This window comes from Pyxicephalus adspersus, chromosome 4 (assembly GCF_032062135.1).
Source record: "Pyxicephalus adspersus chromosome 4, UCB_Pads_2.0, whole genome shotgun sequence".
Lineage (NCBI taxonomy): Eukaryota > Metazoa > Chordata > Amphibia > Anura > Pyxicephalidae > Pyxicephalus > Pyxicephalus adspersus.
Window position 1 is genome coordinate 56,798,857 of NC_092861.1, and position 25,354 is coordinate 56,824,210.

A 25,354-nucleotide genomic window follows, 5' to 3' on the forward strand; every position below is an offset into this window, starting at 1 on the left:
TTATTTATTATATGCTGTAACATACTAGTGGTGCCCGGTGATTTCCATGTCTGTGCTATTTTATTATCACAATCTAATGTTTCTACAAAGGCATACAAAAAACATACATAAAATTAAGGGTAATTTTGTTACATTTATAAGCCAAATAGAACACCGCTTGTTTTTAGACTGAAACAGGAAGCCAAAAATAACCTAAAGGAAACCCAGGGAGAACATGCGAACAAGCAGATAGAGCCCCTGGCCAGCATTCAGCAGGACACCAACGTTGAATGGATTAAACCACAATGCTCAACTTTTTATGTGGTCATGGAACTCCTGGTGTTGCCTCTGATAATTATTTTCATTTTAAAAGGAGAAAGTAATAAGGAGTACAACCTTTCAACTCTATAAACACTGGCAAGGTCTAATAGCAGTGCTGCCTCGTCACTTACTGAATTCAAACTATCAGAAATACACAAACACAACTATCATCTCTGTGTGAAATCTTGCCAGAAATCTAGTACGGTAGTGCTCTGTTATATTCATCTGCTACCTTGAAAACAAAATGTTCTTTTTACAGTGTCCTTCAGATCCCTTGTGAGAGGAGATTTACGTACATTCAGCAATAAAGGCTATAGGCAAAAAACTATTGAAGATACTATTACTATTGAAGATGTGAGATTTCAAGTTTCTTTCAATGGTAACTCCTCACCCACTCTCCTCCCTGTTGGTGTTCCCCAAGGTCAGTCCTTGGACCGGTACTCTTTTCTCTCTACACCTCCTCTCTCGGTAGTCTCATATCCTCCTTTGGCTTACAGTACCATCTGTATGCTGATGACACTCAAATCTATCTGTCCACACCTGGATAAGGTCTCATGCTGCCTGTCAGCCATCTCATCATGGATGTCTGACCGATTTTTGAAGCCCAAACTGGATAAAACCAAACTCAGCATCATCCCCCCCTCAAATTCCTAATCTCCCCCTGACATATATCTAACTGTTAACAACACTGTTATTCGGCCCTCCCCTCAGGCACATTGTCTTGGTGTCACCTTTGACTCGGCCCTCTTATTTACCCCCCATATTCAGAACATTTCCAGGTTCTGTCACTTTCACCTAAGCAACATCTCCAAAATCCGCCCCTACCTGTCCCCTGAGACCACCAAACTCCTTGTACATGCTCTTATCATTTCTCGTCTGGACTACTGTAACCTCCTCCTCTCTGGTATTCCACTAACCCAACTCTCTCCTCTACAATCTATCATGAATGCAGCAGTCAGACTCATCCATCCTTCCCACCGCTCATTTCACCTTAGAATCAAATTCAAATGCTTTGCCTTCAAATACCTTCACAGTTATTGTCCCACTTACATTTCTGACCTGGTAAAAAAAAAAAAAGTACTCCCCCAGCCGCTCTCTCCGCTCCTCCAATGTCCTATTAATGACTTCCTCACGCATGACCTCATCACACACACGGCCACAAGACTTCTCTAGAGCTGCCCCAACTCTCTGGAATGGTCTTCCTTGTCCTATTCGGCTTGCTCCTACTTTCTGCTCATTTAAAAGAGCACTCAAAACCTATTTTTTCAAACTTGCCCAGCTATCTTCTTCTGTCTTTTGAAACCATCACTACTTTCCACCACTAGATATCCCCCTCCTATTGTGTGTGAAATTCCCCCACCTAATAGATTGTAAGCTCTTCGGGGCAGGGTCCTCTCCTACTGTATCACTGTCTGTATTAGTCTGTTATTTGCAACCCCTATTTAATGTACAGAGCTGCGTAATATGTTGCCGCTATATAAATGCTGTTTATTATTAATAATAATAATATTAATAATAAAGAATGTATTCATTAAAATGTGAGTACTTGTAATAAAGTGAGTTGATGCACAGTTCTAGGTCTGTCTTCTTTGTGCGCGGAAAATTACTTCATGATTACACATGAAGTCAGACACTAAGCAAATACATAAAACTGAAAAAAATAATCATCTGCCTGCATACTTATGCTTTACCACGATGTGTATTGAAAGTAAGAGTGCATCACAACACTGTTATTCCTGACCCATTGTTGATTTCAATAGATGAAATCCTGGATAAACAGCCATCTCTTGGCTGCAAGGTAGAAGAAATTTAGGTGGCTCCATCACTTTGCAGAGTGCCAATAGGCATCTTCTCTTTCCCACTACATGGGACTGGAGCTCCACGGAGTCTGGGACTGGCACAGATTTAGAGCTGTCCATCTTAGCGCTTTGGCTAGGTAAAGAAGCAGATCAAGCACAGTTTTTTTTTTTTTGTTGACCTGCTTAGGTTAAGGAGACTTTAGGGGTCTACGAAGACCCAGATGTCTCAATATTGATAACCTGTAATCCCCAATAAAAACACATACTGGGTTTGTCAACCCCTTGTGATAATTAATGAAACTGAAATGTTCTGTCTGGAGTTAGGCATTAAACTGAACAGGGAAAGTGATTGCATGTGGTATGCTTCATGTTGCTCCATATTTATAAAGTTCAGATAACAAAAACAACAAAAGAGAAACATACACTACAGGCAAAAAAGTGAGCATGAGAATACAGGACATGTACGTGTACAAATGTCTCTTTCATGTTTTGAAAAAAAAAAAAAAAAAAAATCGATCATTTTTAATAGTAAAAAAAAATTCAATTTGAGTAGCTACATTTACATACCATCACCACTTTCAGACTGTCCTGCTCTATAGGGATTGTATTTTGGTTTCGGGGCAACTACAGGAGCAAATTTCTTAGGGGCTTGTTGAGTTGACACGGAGATGCTTGGGGTTCCAAAGCCCTGTGTGGTCTCCATTCTGGCTGTTACATGTCCCAGGTTGTCCCCAGAGCTCTTTGGTGGTAGCCATGAAGGATGAGACATTTTCAACTGTACAGAAACAGAAATGACACTCATTGGCACCAAATATGTCAGACATATATACACATAACATATTGTGGTAAAAGGCAACAAAATTATGTAGCTATGCGCAGACTGAGCAGTGAATGACAACAAAAACGCACATAAAACAAATCAAAAGGATATACCATGTTTTCATATATGTAAAATCCTTGCAATTTAAGTAAACAAAGTACCGAACTGTTCAGTAACCACCCAAAAACAGGCAGGTGGTGGTACTGAAAAGTGCTGGGTAGTGCACCAGTTCAAAATGTCTGAAACACTATTTGGTACTTTTTACCTAAATTCTATGTCAAATAATATTTACAATCATTCATTTTGCCAATGTTCTCTATGATATTTTATTCTAGCAAAAAAAAAAAAGTTTCTATGGTCTGTAATCCCTCTTTAAACTCTCACTTATCTTCCCAATGTGCAGGTCTATAGTAACTTGGTAAATACTTAGATACGTTTTTAAATATAAGCATTACATTGGCCTTGGACCAATCCCATGGATTTTTTAAAAAGTATATACAGTGGCTTCAAGCTAACAGAGGTCATCACTTTGAGGACACATGGGGGTAAGCTATCCAATCCAGAAGTTTTGTTTACCATTACCATTTCTGAACCTGATCAATTTTCAAACCATTATTGTTTATTCAAGGCTATAGAAATATTACTCCCATTACGGATTTTTATTTTTGGCCATGCAAATGTTTCACTAGGATTTGATTAATTAGAAAATTATTTATTTATAACTGAGAGTTGAAAACGAAGGCTTCTTTAAACTTAATTTAAATTAAGGCTCAATTGAAATTTTAGATTGGATTGGTCAAGTATGTTCCAATAGCTTAAAAACATAAAATATGAAATCTCCTAAAGTTCGCTATCAAGCGAAAACCATAGTGGTCTCTGTAAAGAAATCTGACAATATACAGAGGCCATGAGCCCTGCTGATTGTGCAACAATAGCTCAGATTGGGTAACAGTATACTTCTGCAAAGAAACCAATGCTTCCACACACGGAGTACAGGTCCTCTTCAACATAAAAAACAGAGGTAAGACATTTCATTTCAAAAGTTTTTAAAGAAATCAAAAACAGTAAGACTTTGTACAAATTTTTTATGCACCTAGAATGTAATTTCCAATTTAAAGTACAAACTCAGTTTAGCTTTAGCCTTGAATATTTTTGAGTGTTACAAGAGTGCAGATTTAACCATGTGCATGGAAGTACACCAAAATTACGAACAAAGCTTTATTTCATGCAAGTAACCTGAAAAACCTTTGCCAGAGTGCTATCATCATATTTAATCACCACTACACACATATTTTTTAAAAGCCTTACACTTGATTACTAATTATACCATTTGATTCTACATGTACCGAAAACCTTAGTAATCAACAGGCTTTGAAAACTAACCCAACACAAGATGATTTCCATTATCACCTGACTACATGGTAACATTTTGGGGACACAGTGGAACTTGAGAAAATTTCTTACTATTACAATTAGTGATCAAAAGCATGAACTATATCACGTTATCAGCTGTTTGATGCAGTACAGCACCTCTAATGCATCTTATGACATGATTTATGAAAGCAGATTACCGTCTTTTCTTTGCTACGGTTTTAAACTCTTTCACTGCCGAAGACATAAACCACATTGAAAGGGCTGAAACAAGCTTACAGTTGTCTCCTGGCTCAGGACATGATATAACATGGACATATAGTACAAATATAACATAGAAATATTAGATTATAACAAAAGTAGACTTATTTCAGCCATCAGTATTTTTTTTCATCATTATAAATGTGTAAAGTTTAAAGGAAACTAAAAATGTCCATAGAAAATCTTGTTTATATATAAATAACAATTTTACAAAGATATTTATATGCTTTTGAATTTATAAGCAATGAATTGCTCCCCCTTATGTATTGCTGAGCTAGAACCTGCATCAACACAAAAATCATATATTCTAAATTAATTACTTCTAGGTTTAAAACTTCTGCTATTAAACCCAATTGTGTAATGGTGACAGCCTCTCAAAAGAAAGGATAAAATAGCTAAAGCTTGGTCACACTGCTAACTCTTACTGTCAGTAGGTTCCTTGTTAACATAGAAGAACTGTATGGCAACAGATTGGCAGCCTGTGCTTCATCTCACTTTAATCAGAACTAAAGTCCACTATACTTACTCCCCAGCAGCCAAGTTACATCTGTGAGCTACCCAGTCAGTGTCAGGATCTTCAGTCTTCTTCCAGGTGCTGCATTTTTAACCATCTTGAGTGACCAGCATGGAATGACATTATAACCACACATTTGCAGGGGTTCATTCATGAGAATGCCAACATATGCACAGCTCAATGAGCTTTGCAAAGATGTTTGCAAGCAGGTAGGTAAGAAGCATTTATATATAGAAATAGATTTATATGTCTTTTTTTAAATTAAAGTTCTGCTTTATTTACATTTTTAAAGAATACATAAATGTAATAATTTGTTACTGGTTTTATTCTGTCTAGCGTAATTGTAAGCCTTCAATAAGGATGTGCGAAGGTTGCCATTACAAACCTTTTCTTCTTGGAACACTAGTGTCTGTCTGCCATGTTGTTTATTACTTTAATTTAATGACGTGTACCAAGTATGCAAGCTAAAACAACTATTAAATTCGAGCAATCAACATTTTCAGGAGTGGTCAACAACATCTCATAGTACAGGATACTTTTTAAGCCCAACTCTAGGCTCATGGGAAGTAGGTTGAATGACAATGGACAACATTTCATCCAAACGAAGAGGCCCTACTCAGCTGAAACTGCTTTTATATTTTTAAAATATGCTGCAAACTGGTGGTTTGCCAATCTCACTCTCACTACTATCAGAAATAAGTAGTTTATATTGTTGGACTTTATTTAACAGTTTATTGTCAATACAGAGGCATATTTTGTACACATGTAGAATCTGCTGTATGTTGTTTTACATGCATGTCAGCTGCACATGCATGTTGTTAATATTCCGTTACACCACATACCATTGGTGCTCTATTGGATTGAGATCTTGTGATTGTTGAGGCAATTTGGGTACATGAACTCATAGTCATGCTCAAGGAATTAGGTTCAGATGACTTGAGCTTGGTGACATGGTACCCTATTCTGTTGGAAGTAGCCATCACAATATAAGTACACTGCGGCCATAAAGTAATGGACATGGACAGCAACAATCCTAAGGTCGTCTAAAGCATTGAAACAATGATCAAGTGGTACTATAGGACCCAAAGTGCACCAAGAAAATATCTCCCACACCACTGGACCACCAGCCTGAACCCCTGAACATTTTCCAGTCTTCTATTGTCTAATTATAGCAAGCTCATGCAAAACATAGCCTCAGGTGCTGACATGAGTAACACCTGATGCGGTCTGCTGCTGTAGCCAATCTTCTTTAAGGTTGGACATGGTGTGCATTCATAGATGCTGTTCTACATACCTCGGCTTTAGGGTGCAGTTTTTTGAATTACTGTTGTCTTTCTATCAGCTGAAACCAGCCATTCCCCTCTAATCCACAGCATCAACAAGGCACTTTTTCCCACAGAATTCACACTCCCTAATCATTTTTTGGACCATTCACAGTAAAAAGACAGTTCTTTGTGAAAATACTTTTTTTTCTTTCCAAAAGCCCAGCATCCATTAAAAAAGTGCTAGTTAAATCTATTGTTTATTTTTTGATTCAGTCTGAATTATATGGAGTTGATGAAGAGTAGCACAGTGCTTGTGCCGAACAATTAAACGTGGCATCCTCCTAAATTTAGTGCATCCTGTTTCATTAACAGACCAGGACATAAACATGTCACATCACTTGAACAGCCATGGAATTCTATAAACCGTTTGCAGCACCAGGTTGCTGAGATACCAAGAATTAATGGTCATAAACATCCTCCATTTTCCTTTACAACACAGGCTTTGTCAGCAAGATCTGATAATCTTTCCCCTAAAGTAATTGGCATCACAACACAACCCTGTTAATGCTGCCCTAGGTCCCTTTGCTTTTTTTTTTGCACAGCAAAATCACTGGCTTGTGTACATTTCTGTGTTGTAAACAAGGAAGGATTGACAGCACATAACCATTGCTGCAGATAAAAGATACAATGATGTACCTCAGAACTGTAAACTGGTTTCTAAAATGTAGAAAGTGACATACAGTATGGAATGAAGCACAAAACTTGTAAATACATATTGTGACATAGCATTGAGAACAAAATGCCAATGTACTTTGCCAGAGGGGAAAAAATAGAGTTAGGTGTAGTTACCTCTTAGATTGTAAGCTCTTTGGGGCAGGGTTCTCTCCTACTCCTGTGTCACTGTCTATATCTGTATGTCATTTGCAACCCCTATTTAATGTACAGCGCTGCCTAATATGTTGGCGCTATATAAATGCTGTTTAATAATAACAGTCTAGAAAGCAAGTGACAACAGTTATGTTTTTTGTAAAAAAAAATAGAAAACTTTGACACTTTTATTAAGTTAACTCTAAAGCTCAGTTTGAAGACAACGATGACAAGTTAAGCTTAAAGCATCTCTATCCATTTGCTATGCTGTATAAGTGCTGACCTAGATAACTGTGCTTGGGCTTATAATTATAACACTGGGGAACGCATTTTTTTGTTGAGTTAAATCTTACACTTACTATTAACTAATTTTTTGGTGGTGAATCCAGAAATGATCCCAGTTTTTTGCTATCACGTCCAGTTTTTACGATACAGGGTACTCTCTATTTACCCTCCAAAAAGCATACAAATTTTACATACAATAAAAAAATAATGAAATAACTTGAATGTATTGTTTATTTAAATTTCTTTTGTTCATACAAAGGATTTGTTACTCTATGACATTTTTTAAAAGTAAAACATTTAAAAATGAATCGGGTAAGCGGTTAAAGTAAAAATTTACACTTATAGCTTTTCCTGGAGTGTTCAGTATAAGGACAATCGCGCCAGAAGCTCCAACAATAGTCAGCCCTCATATGTACATCCCATCTACCCTGATACCGTCTTTCCATGACCTTCAAATCTTGGTGGAATCATTCACCTTGCTCATCAATCACTGCACCAAGGTTTTCCGGGAAGTTAAGAAGATGGCTATGCAGAAAATGCACCTTGATGTTCATATTGCATCCAAGGATTTCGTAGCTCTCCAAGAGTTTCTGGACAATTTCTGTGTATTTATTTGCGTGTGTGTTTCCAAGAAAGTCCTTGACAATGGCTTTGAATGATAACCAAGCATTCTTTTCGACTTCTGACATTGTCCTGATGAAATGTTCATCTTTGATGAGCTGCCCAATCTCTGGGCCATCAAACACGCCGGCCTTTATTTTTTCAAATCACAGGCTAGGAAATGCCACAATGAGGTACTTAAAACAGTCTCCTTCAGTTGCCAAAGCTTTAATGAACTGCTTTATCAGACCCGGTTTTATGTGCAGAGGCGGAAATATAATATTCTATCAACAAGTGGCTGATAGAGATCTTGGAGACCAATTCCTTTGCACCCAATGCCTCTCACAAGCTCTGCTGTCCCACATGCACAGGTAACAGGGATACTTGGTGTATCCGCGTTGCTGACCTAGAAGGAAGCATAGCATTTTAAGGTCAACACAGATGACCCAATTGTGTTGGTAATATTGCAACAATTCAATGAATCCCTTTGTGCCTGCATATTCTCACAAAGAGAAACGGCCAATTGGGACTGACCCAAATATATTGCCATTGTGAAGGAGGACACACTATAAGCTCCACTTTGAGCTATCGATGAATAGTCTCCAATCAGTTGAGTTATAGATAGGAATTCCCAATTCCTCCATTAAACCAGGTATGTTATGGCAATACACAAAGCCACTGTCAGTTCTAAAGTACTGCAGAAATGCAATTTTTCTGGTTCGAAGGTACGATACCTTAGTTCCTTTTTCAAGTAAGTTTTTCTTGATGCTGATCTTTCTTGATCTTGATGCTAGGAGTTTTGAAGCCTTCTTGGTCCCAAATCACTCAACTCATACTGATCAAATCCTTTACGAACAGAGTCCTCTTCAATTTCAAACTCTTCATCATTGTTGTCACCTAGTTCATCACCATAACCATGTTCTTCAAGGGAGGGTAGTGTAACGAAAACCAGCACTGGGGTTTAATCTGAATGAGCCACTGGGCGTATAGCCGATAGTAGACTAGGATACTCTATGTTAAACTTATTTTTCTTGTTATCTCCTGAAGTTTTCACTTTACATAAGTAACAGTCACTGAAATGATCTCCTTGCTCTCACCAAACCAAATGGCATCTTATCACCTGTTCCCTTTGTCCACATCGTAAACCCTCAACACACTGTTTGCACACCTTACGAGGGGCCCAAGACTTATCTTGATCACCAAGTTTAACTTTGAAATATGTCAAATAGGCTTTCTCTAGAAATGTGCTGATGTTCGCCCCTTGACTGGGAATGGTGAAACTGCGACAGATATAACAAAATGAATCAGGGTTGTTTAGGCACTTACGACGAGAAACAGCAGAGCCTGACATGATCTAAAAGAAAGGAAATACGCATGTAAGTAGAAAAATAAACTTTAGTTATTCACTACGTAGAGCAGCACACAACCTCCGACCACACTGTCTTTCGTGTAAATGAATAACCTATACAAATCCACAGTACAGTAATTGCATTAATTAATATAAGCAGTAAAGAAAAAAATTTACGTGGTAGAAGAAAACTAACTGCACTTTTAGAATCAGCATAACTATTTTAGTGTAAATAAGTCAACAAAAAATCTGTTCAAAATTGTTCCCCAGTGTAATTAAGTATATACATGGGACAGCTATATTTGCATGTACTGTATTCATAGTGGCCAACTCTGTATTGCCCTGTTAGTACAGGAAAGTGATGTATACCAATGGCAAAGTACCTCAATTGTATGAAAGATTTTTTGTTCTACAAAGTAAGGGAAGTTTCACTGCCTTTTGCAATGGCAATGTTTCCTTAAAGAACGTGTTGTGTTTGCTCCGCTATCTTTCTGTGCTGTTGGAAATATGTTAAAATTTGTATAATTAAAGCATTGATAGTAAAATCTTAAAAGTAATAATTGTGTGCAGCTTTTTTTTATTGTGTCTAAAAATTGATGTAAATAAAGAAAGTTGAACTTTTACTTCTAAATGTCCCTTTACTGAGATGGCGGCAAAAACATGTTATTTTGTCACTGGAATCGATCACTAAGGTTACGTACACACGTGTAATGGTTCTCGCCCGATAATCAGCTCGGGGCCGATATTGGACGAGATCCATCATTCCGACGACTGTCCTGGCAGATCCACAGACGAGGAACAATCAATGAAAGTGAAGGGGAGAAACTACAGCAGGGTGCCGCTCCGACATTCTCCCCTCTTCATAGAGCAGAACAGCACTTGTTCATGCATCACACAGTATTTTGTTGTTGGAAAGATTCCTGTGTACCCAGCCTAGGAATGGTTCTATTTAAACATTGCATGTCTGTATGGGCCTGAGCAAACACATGGATTTTATAATGCCATGCAGATCCTTTTTAAGGAATTTATAGTGAGTTCAGGACCATTAAGGTGCTCCTGTGCGTCATGTGCCTAAAGAAGTTCTTGTAGCTTATTTTTGAATGTTCTAATCTTCATTATAAAGAATGTAACAGTTTCAGCAGCAGTTTTGATTTAGATCTTTACAGTGTGCTCATATTTTTACACTTTTGTTAATGAAATGTTTTTTTCATAAGTGACACATCACGAACCTGTCTGAATAAGGATACAACAGCTGAAAGTAAAGAAGGAAGACTTTACCAATGAGTCTGGGCCAGGTAAAAGAATTTCACCTAAAATAAAAAAATACTAGCTATTGCTTCTGCAGGAAAAATGATACTCATACCTGAGGATTATAACAAAGAATGTGAATTCAACTTGAACCACAAGCAAGGATTATATTTTCTGTCAGGTTTTCATGTCAGTGTCAGGAATGTTTTCCTTCACATCTTGTCACTAACAGTATATAGTAGCACTGGCTTACTAAAGAAGAAAAGCATGCTGACTTTTAAAGGGAACTTGAGCTTATCTTAGTGAACAGGGTAAAACAAAGCAAAAATGTAATATGAAGAATACCAATAAAGTGCAAGAATAATAAACCAAAACAGATTGTCTTTCTTTAAACAAGCATTCACTTTGCAAAGAGAGAGGCTAAAAATGAGCAATATTAGACAATAATAATAATATAATAAAAACATTGACATTAAAGTCTATCTTATAAATACTCATAACTATATTCCCTGCTAGCTCAGTATGTAATTAAAACATTTTCTTTTGACTACCTTTGTTGAAGCATGCTTGATGTTATTATCCTAGAGCTCATTTAAACTCCATGTGTATTAACGCTTTTGGTCACCCCTGATGAAGTTTTCTTTATTAGTTCCCACCCAGTAACATATTTTCCTTTAACCTCAATGCAGCAATGCTTTTTGCATGTCTCTATCAACACATTACCTTCTATCAATAAATGAATTATTAGGCAACTTAATCAAATGTAAAATATGCAGAAAGGAAAAAAAATGAAAATTGATTTAAAAAAAACAAAACAAAAAAAAACTTTTATATTATTTGCGTGTTCGGAATGTTAAGGCAAAGGAGCAATCCCAGTAAATGGAACAGGCACATAGAAAAACTCCTGTGACGACTTTCTTTTTAATACCAATACAAGAATATGATTTATTAAAGCTCTGCAAGGCTGGAGAGAATACATTTGCATCAGTGAAGCTGGGGTATCCAGCAAACCTGCAATGGATTTTTTCTAAGTCATTTGGTATTTGCTAGCAAAGGCAAATTCTGGACCAGATCCATTCCAGGTTTGCTGGAACTTCCAGCTTCACTAATGAAAACGTATCCACTCTAGCCTTGGAGAGCTTTAATAAATCAGACCCTATATACCAAACTTGTACCATAACTGAACTGTGGAAGAAGAGACAAAATAAAATGAAGGGAGAAGAATTATTGAGCCATGTTTTGTGCTGGCCATTCTAGTAAAAAGAGAGCAATGGCAGCTGCATTTCTCTCTTCTTTCTAAACCTGTGGATCTATATATAGAGAGATACAGAGATACCATCCACCTCAACAGGTGGGAAGGTGTCTTATTGCCCCTCATATTACCTCTTGGATTTGTGGTTCCCATGATTTGGCATGTGCAGTGAAGATATCAGAAGCACAATATGACAGCTCTGCCTGCTCATCATTAACTCTCTGTGTTACATCCCACTTAGCACCCAAACGGTGTGTTGAAGTAACCTGAAACTTTCAGGGTATATGAGGACCCTATGGTTGTTAGCACACTAAATTACAGAACCCTGAGCCTTTGGGAGATTCAAGTTATGGGGGTCACAAATTCAAAAACCGCCTTTTGTGCTACAAAAGACCCCATTGCACTTGCCCACTCTCAAAGGTAGCACAAATTCACGTCACACGCCCACAGGCAGCACAAATGCTAGACCTGTGCGAATGGTTTATTCCATAACTCTTATGCATCAACCATAAATTTAATGGTTTGGAAACTTGTTTCATGACCTGCATTTTAAGGTTGATCACTTGAAATTTTTATTATGTCATATGGTGGCAGTTTCCTGCCAGCGGTCGTGTTTGGTTTGCTTAAGTTCAGGAAAGCAAAAGGCATGCAGAAGTCTATGGCAAAAGAAGGGAACACTTTGGTTCAAATTTAGCCTCTGCAAAATGCCAGCTAAGCATCATGTGATTGTTTTCTGTTCCACCATGGCTTGTGTACAAAGGGAGAACTGTGATGATGAACTGTGAAGGCAAACAAAGTTGTCTTTACAAGAAGGGACAGAGAAATGGTGGATAAAATAGCTCTGAAAACATCAATTTAAAGAGCTAAATATGGCAAAATACACAGGCAGGCCAGGAAGCCTGCCAACTGGACACCAAAATCATCCAATTGTTTATTTTTTTGTTCGCATTTTGCATTTGACAAACACATACTTGTGCTAAGAGCCAGATCTGAGGTTGTAACACTGCCAAATGAAGAAGAGGCCAGAAAAGACGGCCAAACTATTTTATAACCCAGATTACCATCTCACCTTATTTATCTGAGCACTTCTGTGCTAAACTGGAAAAAAAATATCCAAAACAGAAAACAGGCATTTTATTACGGTGTCTTCAGTGAAATGACACCCTATCAAAGCACACTGAAAAAGATTCAGTAAGAAAATGTGGTCAAATTAAAAAACAGAACGAAACACATGTCAGTGTTAAGTAACATTATGTAACATTATTACTATTCATGACTAGGGGATTATGCAATACATTTTTACTTGACTAAAGCAGTTCATTGAGCAGGCTTTTTCCATGGAAAGAGATCAAGAAAAATGACACACACAAAAAAAATCTAAAATTAAAGCTTTTTGCAAACATGTGCTAATGAGATATATTACACATTAGTTTTACACAAAAAAGTTGATATATAAAAAAAAACAAAACAAAATAAACATAAATATATTTAATTGTAGTGTGTCTTAAAATAATTCTGGTCAATCTCCTAGGTCAAATAAAAAACTTTTTATGACATTCGTCCAGGAGTGACATAGCAGTGTATATTGCTCAAAATTTTAATACAAAACCCATAAGCCCAGGTAACTGCTTCAGCTCTCACATCTTTATACCCTTCATAGACCAGAGGAATCTACATATTTCACCCAGGGTTTTAGGAATTAGGCAATAACCCTGCCATTACTTGATGATATTATAATATTAAGGAATACAAATTGTAACTCTGTAAGTTGTACTTGAAAATGAAGCAGCATCTTATACCATGTATAAAAGTAAAAACTAGTAATTGCCAGTAAATGCCAGGGAGCTTTGAAGAAAGGAACATTACACGTGCCCAAAGTATTCAAATAAAGGTTTTTGAATGTACAGTACACCCCTAATTCACTATGGCAGCTATGAATGCACTGTGCAAGTTGAAAGCACACATAGTTTCCCACCTGAACTAAAGATACACAACTCATGGCAATAATTCGCAACTTAACTTAACAGTAAACAAAGTCAAATATAATAGCAGTTAATAGTTGTTAAGTGAAGACAAACAGTGTAAACAAACAAACAAAAGCAAACTGGTGGACAGAAAATGTTTAATGGGCCAAATGTGCTTGCACAATGCACTACAAGTATTTCCTCTCATCCCTGAATTAAGCCAGTAGTGGGGTCAACCAGACCAGATCGTGTGGTGCTGTTCACTCAAGCCCTAATCTAACAGAATGTTAGTCTGAAGAGCAATATTTACAGTAGACACCTACATTTCAAAACTCTTAGAGATCAATTTATAAAAAGGGAATTAGACATTCCCTTAAGGGAATAATCCAGGTCTAAGTGTTTTAATGGCAGTACGTGATTCCTTCGGGGGAATGTATGAGGGATTGTCATATTCCCTGTTTTATAAATAGAGCCCTTAAAGTGTATGCATATTTATATGTAAAGGTTACATCCCTTAAATCCTTTGACAGTATTGTTAAAACTGACCAGTAATGAACAGAGCATGAAAGTAAACTTATGTTGTATCTTCACACCAAAAACAGCTCATAAGTGGCACAGAGCCAGTGTCCCAGTGATGTCACAAGTAAAGGAGTGGAGATGTAATATTTTTACTACATCTCCTATGAGTTATGTAGCATTTCCTTTCCGCAAGTTTAGTGAATTTGCAACAGGAGGGTGTGTCAATCTATATCTTGATAATCATTCTGTAGGTCTTACACCTTTCTCATTTGTAACAGAACCCCCCTCTCATGCTCTTCTTTTGACTAGATCACCTTATAAGACACCAGCAAATTATTTAAAATGAACCTTTTACACCGACTGGTAGTTGGCCAGGTCAAAAAGAGTGAAATGTAAAACTAACTGTGCCCTGCAGTAAATCACAAAGCTTGCACAACTGCTGTATTCTATCACCTCTATCATAGGTGTGGCTTAGCTAAGGGTGCTAAATAGGAATAGTGGGAATCACCATATATACTCGAATATAAACCAAGCCAAGGTACTTAGCTTTACCCGAAAAAAAGAAAAACTGGATTACTACAGTGATTTACCTAGGGTACAAAGTGGGACCATCATTGCAACCATTCAAACTTGAATATATCCAAGGTTTGTTTTTTTTCTAAAACATTTATTTAAAGCGGGATAAAAATGAAAAATATTTGGGCTTTGTCTACTTATCCTCTTTTAACAGGTTACAGTATTTGGTACTTTTGAGTTGGGTATAATGAGTCAATTGCTCCTAAATTATGTTCTGTGGATTGACATCTAGTGGCTTCAGTATAAAGAGATTTTTTTTTAGGCGGAATTTTTGCTAAAAAAAAAAATCTTGGTTTCTATTTCAGTATATACCGTAGTTGTACTGCAGATTTACCAGTGTTGGCAAAAGCACAACCTATACACCAAATCTATGCATATTTGTTTTGGAGCTCAAATCAGCTTGCTTGATTGAGTAACAAGCAATCCTGAACAAAGTTAGGTAGCCCAGAGTATCAAAATCTATACTTGTAGTCCAGTCAGTATAGGGTTTAGGACTGCCTGTGGTTGGGTAATTTACCAAAGCAGCTTCTGATTGATAGTATTAGAGAATACTGAAAGGATATGAGAAAGGATTGAGGCACTATTGTTTTAAAAACTTACAAAACTTACAGCTGTCAAATGCCACATTAGACAATGGAAAACAACTGGCACATAGTAAGAGTTTGTGTGTAATGACAAATCTATTTCATATTTCAAATTTAAATGGCTTAATGATGAGGTTGACATGCTGTCTAAAAATACTAGTTACCAAAAGTCTCCCATTTATGTTCCAGTGTACTGCAAAAACATGAAAGCAAGTCACTTTACAATATTTAAAATGTACATGCTGTAAGTGGAAAAAATCTTCAGGGAACTCAAGGTTAATTTTGGAACAAAACAAAATGTTTTTCACTTCAATCAACCAATCATATAAATATATGTGCTAGCGGTACATATAGAATGCAAGCTGCTTTCTTACCTTTCAGCAGACACAATACCAGACGTCTGTGATGCACTTGGTAAGGAAAACTGCTTATCTGTTTGAAAGAAAAAAAGTGTTTTACAAACTGTGCACAAGGTTAGCATTGAACCTAACTGAAGATACAACAAACTAAACCATGCAGATAGTAGCATTTGACAAGAAAGCACCCCTCCTCTTCCATTTCTGAATTCAATGTCCTTTATCTTCTGATAAACCGGCAGCATTAACACGTGAAAGCTAGGTAGTATTCAACCCAGAATTTTCTTCAAGCCGGCTGGATGAAAGTTGTAGGTGGGTGGTGGCTCCTGTATTATCACCCAACTCTTCAGTAACCACCCAAAAACAGCCGGAAGGTTACTGAAAAGTGCTAGGTGGTGAGCCCGGTTAAATATCTCAACTTTGAGGAGGTCAGCATTTGCATAAGTACGATGGGTGGGCTTGAAACACAACACTTAGGAAGAAAAAAAGAAAGTACAATATTTCATATTATGAAAAACATATTGAGACCTGTATATTAGCATTCTTCAAACAATCTGTTTATATTGTTGTAACTACCTCTTGCATTAGAATCCTAGAAATATTAGAATAAAATGGAGTTGTGCTTTAAGATCGACATGACAGACTGATGCATACGCCAGCCTAAAGAAAGTACCAAAATATGACACAGCAATTAATGAACTCTACTAAAAAGAACAGATTAAACCTGATAAGGAAGTCACTGTACTACAATATGTCTAAATAAAGGTGCCTTTCACACAAAAGGAAACAATATTCTAACAACAAGTAATGCTCAAACAGGATTCTAATCTTCAATAAAAAAAAATTCAATTATAGTTGCAGATCCATGTTTGAGTACAAGAGAAATTGAACTCCATGTACTTGTTACATTTCTAAATATAAGCCGGTTGGCATGACAACAAAGATTGATGGATCTCTTTAAAGTACTGTATATTTAATTGTCAGCATTTCACAACGAGTCACAGAAATGCTGTGTGAAAGGTCCAGTCGTCATGGATACTGAAGGCTATTAAAAAAATGCGAAAAATGTACAAAAAAAAAAAGAAAGTACATACGCAATGTAAATGTGTAGTTTGTGCAAGAAAATGACGTGCTTATAAATAATTTGCTAGAGACTTTGGAACAGAAAATTCTGAAAAACAAAATTGTTCCTCACTAATGCATGAGCATAGATATAAAAGACGAACAAACAAACAAACACAATCAAATGGACAATGGACCATTTCACAAGGCACATTGTTATGAAGCACAATAGCTGCATGGAAAGGAAAGTGTGTGTTATGTTTAAATAGAATGATAAAAGAAACCTAAAATCATGATAAGAAGCTTGGATGAGCAGGGCTCTTTTGTGCTTGTCCAGTATAAATGATATATTTCTTTTTCCAAAATGCTGTTAGACCATTCTGGTAAGACAGACATCACAATACTAAAGTGTAAATGCATACAACAAGTAGACACTTCATACACACACACAAACTTCCATTACTAGGTACAATACGGTCTGCACTAGTGTTCATCAAAATATTATAAAATACCTCAAGGAAATCAAAAAGTGCCACTGATTACCAAGAAAACTAGTTGTTTGGCTTTTCTGGGTCATTGCCACATAATGCATTTTAGAAAAAAACTAGAAGGGTAATCAGACAACCAGCATTTTTAGAAGAGGTCAGAAATGGCAGCTTTCATTCTTTTAGTAAAGGTTGCCTTTTAGACCTTCACAGCTAAAGTGGTGTAAGAGTTGGAAAGAAGAAACAAATGATTTTTCTCTGGCCAGTGACCAATCAAAAGCAAAGGGTGTATCAGTACAAGGAAGACAGGGACAATTTCCTCACTGCTCTCACTTACTTGGCACCACCACGCTACCTATTGCTAGTGCCATACATGCTTCCCATACTCTGCAAGTGTGCTGAATAATATATCTCTTATTTCCAGAGCAACTCTCTCTTCTGTGTTATGGGTGAATTCTGGACAAAACTTAAAACATACTTCAAACTTTCCTTCCGCTAAGCTGAGCTCATCTCCCAGTTTTCAGTAATCTCTATTATCAGCCCTCCTCTGACACCACTGAAAGCAAAATAAATCCCAAATGTTCACTTCTTTGTATTGTGTCTGTGCAGGTCCAGTCTTTACCTTGTGAGTTCACTGAGTGTAAGTTTATCCAAAGCCAGTGTGTTACACACCATAACAGCAAAATACTAAACCTTGCAAAGGACAGGAGATTTCCCAGTTCATTGCCTCTCACACACTGTATCAGCAAATAGGCTTTCCCGGACACACTGGGTTTGCATACAAACCACCCTAGGAAAAGCCCATCCATGAAGTTCAGACTAAATGACTCAAAATACCTTCTTCAGCTGTTAATGCTTGTTGTGTTGCAGTCATAGTGTGTAGGGAAAATGATTTGTGTTCAGCTTAGGATAGTGGAGTTCAACTTTAAAGCTCTTTTGTGGACAATGTTAATCAGAGTTTGTACGCCACCCAGCCTAATTCTCTTAGACTGAATTAAAAGGATTGTTCCTGCACTTTTGAGCACCTGAAATCCATGTTATATTGTGACAAAAAGTGTCCCCTAGATGAAGAAGGAACTATTGGGAGGAAGCAGATCTTGAAATCACTGTAATTAGTGTAGAACATTCTGTGGGCAGGGCAATATTAGTGACAGTCACATTGTAGTCACAACACTGACAGACAAACAGAACACTAAAATTCTGCAGGGTGTGCTTTACTAGGTATAGGCAGTCTGTTAACATTTCTGTGTACACTGTATTGGGTTAATTTTAGTACAACAGTATGGGCTTTTATTATAGAACCATTACTGCTGTACTGGGGTAGTTGCTGATGTGGTGCTGGATGGGGAAAGATGGGGAAAGGTGGAGAAAGGTAGAGAAAGTCCTTGTCAGAGCTAAAAGCTGCTGAACACCCCGAAGTGGCATAAAAAGGGAAGTGGAGTCAGGTTGGGGCGTGCAAGTTGATTATGAAAGCTGGAAAGTGATTGTGTCCACATTACTATTAGATGGGAGCGGTCCTTAGGCAGGACAGAACACTGCACTCACTTCTAAATTGCCACTTTGGCCCTGGATATCACATGCAAGTGTGACAAATTTTGTTTTAAAGTAAGTAAGGATAAAACAGATGATTACCTATACAAACATGGATTGTGAATAATTCCTGGAGAGCTTTGAAGTATATCGTTGGCCAAAATTAATTTTTAATTTAGTGCAAGAAAGTTACACTACCAGAGCAGTATCAGAGCAGTATTGTTTTGTGTTTTGTACAACTTTTGCAACAGTTCATCAAAGCTATATTTGTAGTAACAAACAGTACAGTTACCAAAGTTTCAGTAAAACCAAGGAGACAGTGTCAAGTATGTCAAACTATGACACCAAAAAAAGTCTGTAGACGAAACTTCAAAAATATTTACAGCCCAATAATTCCACCATTATCTGTAAATTAGGAGCCTGGTATTATTCCTCCCAAGGGTACAAAGTGATAATGTGCAATTATGGTTTACAGACATTAGCATTCTAGTGTTTATTTAGATTTTTTCCTCCCTTATTAAACTAAAGTATTTTTAAAGTTTTTTTCCCACTAAACTGCAAAGTGATCACAAGGGGGCGAACAAGAGCAGAGAGCTTCCAAGTTCAGACAGCACAGTACAACTCCGCAAATTAAAAAACAGTTAAAGAAAAACTCTTACACCAATTCAACTCTATGTTACACCAATCAAAGTGAGAAACCCATCCTAGACAGTTGTCATTGAACAAGTAACCCTAATATAAGATTTTTTTTGCTTTATTTCTGTTTTTGTGACTACCATTTAGGAGAAACCTCAAACAACAAAAAAAAGGCAAAAAAACACTATTGCTTCTTTGGCTTTTTTGACAGTATTGACTGTCAGACCTGTAACCCACAAATGTCAAATATCTCCAAGACAGTGATGGTAAGTATATAATATGATCATCATTTATTCCATTTGGAACAGCTTTTTGATTCACTCAACCTTCCATAACTAGTACCCTGTAGATTTTGAAAATGTCTACATTTGCATGCAACAGTAAACTTAATAGCACACATACTTTTTTATTAAAATAATCAATTGTTATGCGTGATATATTTTAACAATTATGCTATCAATATGCAATAGAGACACAGTGACAAGCCCCGGCAAAAATAAGCCATTTTTTCCAACAGAGCCTAGCTGGTAGCATCCTGTTATTATCTATGGTAGACAGCTGGTTGTGTGAATGTCCGGCTGTCAACAATTTAATAATAAAAATTGTTCAGTTCTATAAAAAATGTGATCAAGCTATGAGTTTAGAACTAGATACGCGCACTGGTGTTAGTTTAGAGAGAACTTTAGAGAAGAAAATGCACTTAAAGTACGTATATGTACAATAGTCAGGGTTGCTTTAATGGGCAGTCATCAACCACCCACATTCATACGCTAAAAGGAAGGCATGTGCAGGGTTTAAAAAAACTAAACTTCAACTATAAAAGTTTGTGGCGAGGGAAGCCATTATTACACAGAGACAGACGATGGCCCTTCAGCAATAAGCATTATTGCCTGCCTGATACCTCTCTCCCTACCTGTCAAAATTACTGAGAGGTACATGCAATGTGTTGATTGCTCGGATACCCAGCACATCCCAGGCTTTCCCCTGTGGTTGCCGGGACTGAATAGACTCCTGAAAACCAATAAAGCCAGAAAAAATGGCTGAGGATCTAAACAAAAAAGCCAAAAAGGAGTAGAAGATTCTGGCACATGCAATGGAACAGTGGCTGGCGAGTATAAACATGGTTTAGTTTTGCTTTAAAGCTACTGCCTATTAGCCTATGTTACCTGTAGTAAGGGAAAAGTAAATACTGTGGAAACCCACGTAAACACAGGGAGAACATTATTATTATTATTATTATTATTATTAGCCAGAAAGTTCAGAGACTTAGAAAGGAGAAGGTTGTGCAAACTCCATTTAGATGTGTCCTGGCCGAGATTTGAACTTGGCACCAAGCGCTGCAAAGGCCAGAGCACTTACCTCTGAGCCACCGTGCTGCCCATGTACAGCATAACCATTTAAAATCATATAATAGTTACCTGATAACTAAAAATTATGTGGCAAGAAGTTTGCTTTAAAAGTTTAAACTGAGCAAAAAATTTCAAGACCATAGAGGGAATGAGCTACCAATTAAATTTAATTGACCCTTAGAGAGTGACTCATCTTGTTCCACAGCAGCTCTATAGAAAGTGGCACACTGACAGGGATTGATCAGCTTTTAAGTTTTTAGGGCTTTTCACATTGAATGAAAAAAGTATCACATATAGTACACGGCAGGCCATTTATAGCAAACCTCACAAAATAGACTATTTAAAAAGAACAGTGGAAAAAAATTGAAAAAGTTCCAAGCAGTGACCAATCATACATAATTTTCATTCTGTCAGAGAATTGGCCCAGTTCATTCCCTGAACAAATACACACTGTTTAAGCAGAAGTACACCCCCCCAAAAAAAAATCACACTTACCTTCAATCCCCCAGATCAGTCTATCCATCGGGAGGTTTCTTTGTTTGGGTCCCGCATCATCTCAGTATCTGTCTTTGGTCAGCGCAGAGGGAGCGCTGGACGCCAACATCTTCTCCTCTCTTCTTCTGTGTTCTTCTTCCTATGTCAGCCGAATTTGCACTACGCAGGCGCTAGATATTGACATTGACAGGTGACATTGCTGATCCCACTGCACATGAAAATTCATTGCACATGCTTGAGATGGGCAATTTTTTTCTATTGATGAAAGGGCTCCTTCTGTGCATGCTTCCTGGGATGTAAAAATTCTGAGTTTAGGTATGCTTTAAGTAAATTGTTTGAGATTCTGACTTGAAGGTGAGATTTGCAAAGCACTGTGTGACATCGCAGCTAGTCTGGTGACCTGACTTTTCTCTACTACAGTAAAAGCCCAATCTAATCTTCTAGAACTCCCCCCAAGCCCCACCACAAATATGTGATTTTTTTTTCCTAAGCAGGGTTGTACGGTAATGATACACCACTATCTGTAGCCCATACTACTTTATACTCCCAGTATGTATTCAGTTGCTTACAGATATTTCAACCTGGAAGACTATGGTAATCTTGTGATGCAGAAATGTTATTGAGGGAAACAATCATTTAATTACTTACTATGATATATTTTCCAGTGACAGAAAACAGTTAACATTAGGACACACAAACTTGTGGCACAAATTATATATCGGTAACTTCCTTACAATGATGCAATTCACAATTCAATAATATAATTCTTTTTTTATCATTTCCATATTTAGAGAAGTACATAACTGACCAATTACAGTAAACCTAAAAAAATACCCAACTTCCATCTTACAATCCAATATAGAACAGTTACAAATGAACAAAATGTACAATGTACATAACTTGCATTTTGATCTAAATCAACAAAAGAAAAAAAACCCAGCAACTTTATACAGTATTTGTTTGGGCATGCTCATCACTCTTGAGACCTGAACAGCGTGAAGATACCATCCCACAAACGAGTTGAAATAAAGGCTATCCAGTCACCACTATGATGATATTTCGTTACTAGGTTTCACAGCACAAAAGATTACAAAACATTGAAAGGAATTCACAGTAACCCATACCCTTTAGTTTTAAAATATAACCCCTGACAACCAGTAAAGCAGTAACTGATTTTTAATGTGTGTTAAAACAAAACAGGGAAACATTGTGTTGCATAATTATTATATAATATGTAAATGTTTTTTCTTTCCATGGAGTCTGGAAATGAGAGCCAAATCTTGGCACGGCTGCTTCTCCAACAAAAACAGTACAGCCAAACTTTTCAAGTTGTTCTCCAGAACTCCCAGACTTGAGCCACATTAGATTGCTCAGAATTACACAGGAATAGGTTCAAAAATGTTATACTGATTTACCATGCGTGACAGCTTCTTTAGGAAATAAAAATAATTATTAATGAAATACATGTAGCAAACTTAAAACCGGTATACAGCATAACTTGTCAGGCAAGGAGACTTGTTTTGGATCACAGTACAGATTTCAATGTTCTACTGAGTGAGCAAGCAGGTGATATACAGCTTATATTACTATGATCTGGGATAAACAATGTAAAAGGCGTATATATTCAAGCCGTTAATATGGAAAACATTGACAGGCCTTTAAAATGTTTTAAAACCTACATACATATAAAAAAAAACATATACTTTCATAATCTAGTGGATTTTGGTTTATTAGGACTGATCCAATGTGCAGGAGTCGTCTGTTGCAGGAAATCCATGGCATGAAGAACTTCAAGCGGATCACCAAATTTTTTTACGTTATATAAAATGGAGGCTTACCCTTTTAGATAATCCCCTATTTATGAAAGAGTTCCAAGCAGAGCAGCCAAGAGCATGCACAGGCTTTGCGCTCCTATACATTCTTGATCACCTAGGTTTTTTTTTAGGTTCTTTAGGTCCACTTTAAGTCAGAATAAGAGCCAGGAAAAAAGCCTGTTCTGAAACAAGTAGGCAATGGCAGCCGTCATATTTAAAATTCCAAATTTAAAAACATTTCCTTGCACTTTACTAATTACAAAATTGATGCATATTCTGAAAGTGTCATCAATTTATTATTGATGTTATACCAGTAACTTCAAGCCATCTATAACAATAACTTCAAGACACCTATAAAGCAGCAATTTTCAATTCCAACTTTCCACATAGCAGGACGCAGCTCTTGAACTCTTATCATGTCTGCTTACTACACTAAAGTGTAAAAACAGAATGCACTTCAAAGGAGGATACAAAGAGATGGGAGTGATATGAGGGTAAATACGCAGGGGTTGGAGGTGATGAACAACGCCACAGGGCCTGTTGCCTGGAGGTAAAATCCAGACCTCCAGGATAGAATGCTGCAGTGGATAAAGGGAATAGGGATGACATGAAAGTTAGAGTGAAAGAAAAAAAGGATGAAAGCTGAGCAATTACTACTTTTAGTAAACTTTTAGTAAACCTAAACTCAATTCTAGTTTAGGTTCTAACCTTCTTTAGAGCCATACAATTTATTCTCCATTACTACTGAATGTTATGGTGGGTTTTCTATCTGGTGAGACTGTGTCAAAATGCTACTTTATAGACTTCTATCCAAAGGATACATACACATAAGGATCTGGACTGTATTTTTGTTGCCTTCGCCTTACATTCCATTAAACAATATAGCTCAGGTAATTATTTTCTATTGCAAACAGATACAGTACATTCTCCTGAAAAAGACTGTTGCATTTTCTATTCAGAATTAGCACAACAAAGTGTCCACGGTAGGAAATGATGTTTATACAACACAAAAAAACAACAATTAAAATATGTCCCATTTAAAGACTTATAAGGCAGGACAAAAGAGTCATTCCAATTAGTTACATGTGGCCAACAGAACCAGTGGTCAAACACCAAACAGCCATATGCCTTCTATTAGACATTACTTAACATTTTCAGAAGGCTATAACTGCTTATAAAAAAAAAAGTCAATTTCTTAAGAAATAATCATAACCTCCAACTTTGTATTAGTTTTATATCTCTTCATCAAGAAGGAAGGTTAGGGTAAAGATTACTATTATTATTATTATTATTGATAATAATAATCAGGATTTAAATAGCGCCAACATATTATGCAGCGCTGTACATTAAATAGGGGTTGTAAGTTACAGACAGATACAACAGTGACACAGTAGGAGGAGAGGATACTACACCGAAGAGCTTACGATCTAAGAGGTGGGGAAATCACAATGGGGGGGGGGGGAATATTTTGAAATAGGGAATAGTAACAAAGGCAGCTTCCAAATCTGCACTTTCTAGAAATGCTAATCTCATGCAGACTCATTAGGCCAAACCTACAGCTAATGTATTAGTTAGAGGATACCAGAACACCTGTTTGTTAAACTTTAATGAGGAACAAGAGAATTGGTTCCAACCGGACACGTCTACACAGTGGAAAAGGAATGTCAATGTACAGGGGTCACCAAGCACAAGTGAGCAGCTGTACACCACACTGTCAGACCGGTCATATTCACTGAAGTCTATAAAGTCTGTAAGGTACAATTTCATAAGTAATCTTACAATTCAGACTCCAAACTCGATCATAAACTTCAAATCTCATGTACACTCCCAAATACACAAACCAGCTTACTTGGACTTTCAGTTTTACTGAAAACATACAGTGTGGCTCCACTAAATGCCTTCTTCTGGTGCAATGACAAAATTAAAAAAATGTATTTTAAAACTGCCTATGGTAAAAGGTAAAAAGTGATATGTTCTTGAATGTAAACCCTGATGGCTTATTTTTATGTACAAAATCAAAATGGCAATGCGTAAAAATTAGAAAGGTCAGAAGA

General features: G+C 37.0%; 1 protein-coding gene across 4 annotated transcripts in view; it reads right to left on the reverse strand.

The window, feature by feature from the left end:
* Positions 1-25,354, reverse strand: part of LPP (LIM domain containing preferred translocation partner in lipoma) — a 173,713-nt gene that overhangs the window by 110,295 nt on the left and 38,064 nt on the right. For 2 of the 4 annotated variants that reach the window (XM_072408254.1, XM_072408253.1), the window contains 2 exons: positions 15,948-16,005; positions 2,667-2,874 (listed from right to left, as the gene is read on the reverse strand). In XM_072408254.1, the coding sequence (XP_072264355.1) occupies positions 2,667-2,868 (202 nt within the window). In that variant the 5' untranslated portion in view covers positions 2,869-2,874; positions 15,948-16,005. The remainder of the gene's footprint in view (positions 1-2,666; positions 2,875-15,947; positions 16,006-25,354) is intronic. The other 2 variants (XM_072408256.1, XM_072408255.1) reach the window with 1 other exon arrangement.